The 2,934-nt window shown below is 35.2% G+C and overlaps 1 protein-coding gene across 1 annotated transcript; it reads right to left on the minus strand.

Moving 5' to 3' along the window:
* Positions 1-209: 209 nt before the first annotated feature.
* Arpc1 (Actin-related protein 2/3 complex, subunit 1A) lies at positions 210-2,023 on the minus strand. Its single transcript, XM_017627545.1, has 3 exons — positions 1,592-2,023; positions 1,085-1,518; positions 210-849 (listed from the first exon to the last, which is right to left on the minus strand). The coding sequence occupies exons 1-3, from the start codon at positions 1,662-1,664 to the stop codon at positions 226-228; spliced, it is 1,131 nt and encodes a 376-aa protein (XP_017483034.1). The 5' UTR covers positions 1,665-2,023; the 3' UTR covers positions 210-225.
* Positions 2,024-2,934: the final 911 nt, after the last annotated feature.

Raw genomic sequence — 2,934 nt, forward strand, 5'->3', positions numbered from 1 at the left:
AAAAAATCGCTATTTATCCGAAATCCACTGAATATAATAAAATATGACCTACAAAATTCAGCTAAAATCGATTACGTTACTACGGTGCAGTCCAAATATCGAGAAGAAAAAAGAAACAATATATACTGGCAACTTTGTAATGAATTAAAATCATTAAAAATTGAATTATTAAATTTGATATATTTTAACAAAAGTACACATAGAATACAATTTGGCCTTTAAAGCTTAAATTTTTAAGTTGTTCATGGAATTATTGAGTCCAGTATCGAGATCCCATATAACAAGTTGGCCATCAACGCCAGATGTGCTGATTTTTTTGCCATTTTCCTTCTCGCCCTCATATAACCGAATGCAGGTAATAGCATTTTGATGCATGGAATCTACGCTAGTATCGGAATTTTCAGTCCTTAAATTACGATCCAACGATTGGAAAATGCGCATTGCAGATATACCGCTACTCTCCTTCTTTTGTGATTTATCCAATTTTGCAGTAAGCACCAATTTTGAATTTTCATTTATGGTATACACCAGTGGCACACAGCTATGGCCAGCCACAACTATAGAAACTGGCGATATCCATACACAAGAAAGGAATGGTAAATACTGAGTTTTGCAACGTACAACAGCATTGCCATTAGTTGCGTCCGCAATATTAATACAACTGTCGTGACCAATCCAACAGATTTTATTGCCATCAGCCGAAAAGCTTACATCATTGATCCAACCTCCTCCAGAGCTTAAAGAATTCTTAAATTCAGCCATTAGATTGCCTAGTGGCATGCGGTTGCCCCAAGGTGTAGGAGTAGGCTGATCCTCAATGTCTTTAATGTAGGCTGAGAATACGCGAACCTAGATTATATGTATATTGAAAAAGTTAGGAATTAATATGGGAATTTCAAAATTATTCGTTGACGAAATGCAAGGCACATTATTCGATGAAATGCAGAAAGGCCGCAGTTGAAATTTTTCATAGTAAATGCAAAAGTTAGCTTTAGCTACTTAAAAATGCAAAAACCTCTATCACGAAAAAAACTTCACTCCTTCATTTTATCAACGATAAGTGCGGGACATAAAACTTCCTTACCTTGTAGTCGGTTGAGCCAGCCACAAGCAAAACATTATTTGGATGCCAATCCAACGAAGTGACTGTTGAGCGAATTGGCTTCTTTATATGCTTAGACACCCACCAGTCATTCTCCGACTCAAAGTAGCACACCGATATCAATCGGGCACCGGAGCCAACAGCGAATTTATTCTCTGCTGGGGACCATTTAACGCAAGTAGCAGCGCGATTGATGCGTAATAGCACCAATGTTGGCTTCCATTTGCCGTCGTCGGCCTGTGACCAAACATACGCATTCCTATCTGCAGCACAGCTAACAATTCGATTCGTATTCTTTGCCCAATCAATGCCCATTACACGTAAATCATGTTGATTTAACACGTCCGAAAGCTTCCAATCATTGCGCTCCCGACTATAGATATGGATCTCATTGTTATTGGGCGAAAGCGCGATTTCTGTAGTTAATGAAAGCAAAGATTGTTGAAATCGTAAGTGAATGACTAATATGTTTTTAACTGATATATTTACGTGAGCGATCTTTGTTCCAGGCGTGACATGTTATCGATGCCAAAGAACCTCCGAAAGTAAAACGTTCAGACATTTTGATTTGGCGAGAAGTGCGAAGATATAAGCTTTAATTAGAATAAAATTTGTAATCGCGGACTCTGGGCCGTCTACACGATTAACTGAGTAAAATTTAAGTTGTGACTAATATCAGTTCCCTAAAATTCACTTGAACGGCAGTATGGAATGATTTTTTTTTCAGCTCACGGAACAATTGGGTCGTTTTGACAGCCAATCAGCGTTGCCACTATACTTTTTAAATAATGTCGACAACAATTGATCGATTGTGCAGCACTGAGATATGACTGCGTATCGATAAAGTTTTAGAAAGTACGCTTTTTCCTATATATAAAAAACGAAGAATACAAGGCGTATCCATAAAAGGTTCTAGTAAAACCGCCTTGTATAGTAGAGGTGCAAAACTATAGATGGCACTATCGATAGTATCGATGTTTTTTATTTTTTGCTACCATCGATTGTTTTTTGGTCCTATCGATAGTCCGTCCGACAGACATGTGATTCAGTGTTTACTTTAGTTTTATTTCTTCTTTTCTCTTAATTTCTCTTAAACATCCAAGTTGAACTAAAAAATTAGTTGCTACTTTTTTAAAAGAGTAACGAAAAATTTCGAAAAGGACGGAAATAATTGCATCTTTTAAAATACTGCTTACTCCAGTAAAAAAAACTGATGCAAATCAACTTACACCAAATCTTTCAATATTATCTACTCACTACTATTTACTACTTATTTAATAAAAGGTTAATAAAACCATTACTTTTCAGATAAGAAAAATGGTTTCTTGATCTAAAATTTCAATTTACTTGCTGAATGCCTATATATGACTTAGGATATCTAAAACCCCAAATATAAAATTTCAGAACGCACAATTTTTTTCAATTTCAATTCATCTAAAATTTTTAATAACGCTACTTCTAACTTAACAGTTAAACAATTAAAAAAAGCGTGTCCAGTAGTTTACAAGGGTATCCAAACGTCTCTCCGAATATATTTATAAGGAGATTTTTATAACAAAATCGAGCGAAAACGATATATATACGATACTATCGACGATATATCGATAGTTTTGAAAATAATATCGAATACTATCGATGGTCTGACTATCGATAGTTTTGCACCTCTATTGTATAGATGGAACGTTTGATATCGTATCGAATTTTCTGAATATCGATATTTGATCGCACGATAATCGATTTTTGGAATCGATTTTCCAAGGTCGATATATCGAAGACATCGATACTGTACCCGCATAATCGATATTTAAGTTGAAATTTGTTTTTTATCTACA

This window comes from Rhagoletis zephyria, unplaced genomic scaffold (genome assembly GCF_001687245.7).
Source record: "Rhagoletis zephyria isolate East Lansing unplaced genomic scaffold, Rhagoletis_zephyria_1.1 Rzeph_scaffold_00072, whole genome shotgun sequence".
Classification (NCBI taxonomy): Eukaryota; Metazoa; Arthropoda; class Insecta; order Diptera; family Tephritidae; genus Rhagoletis; species Rhagoletis zephyria.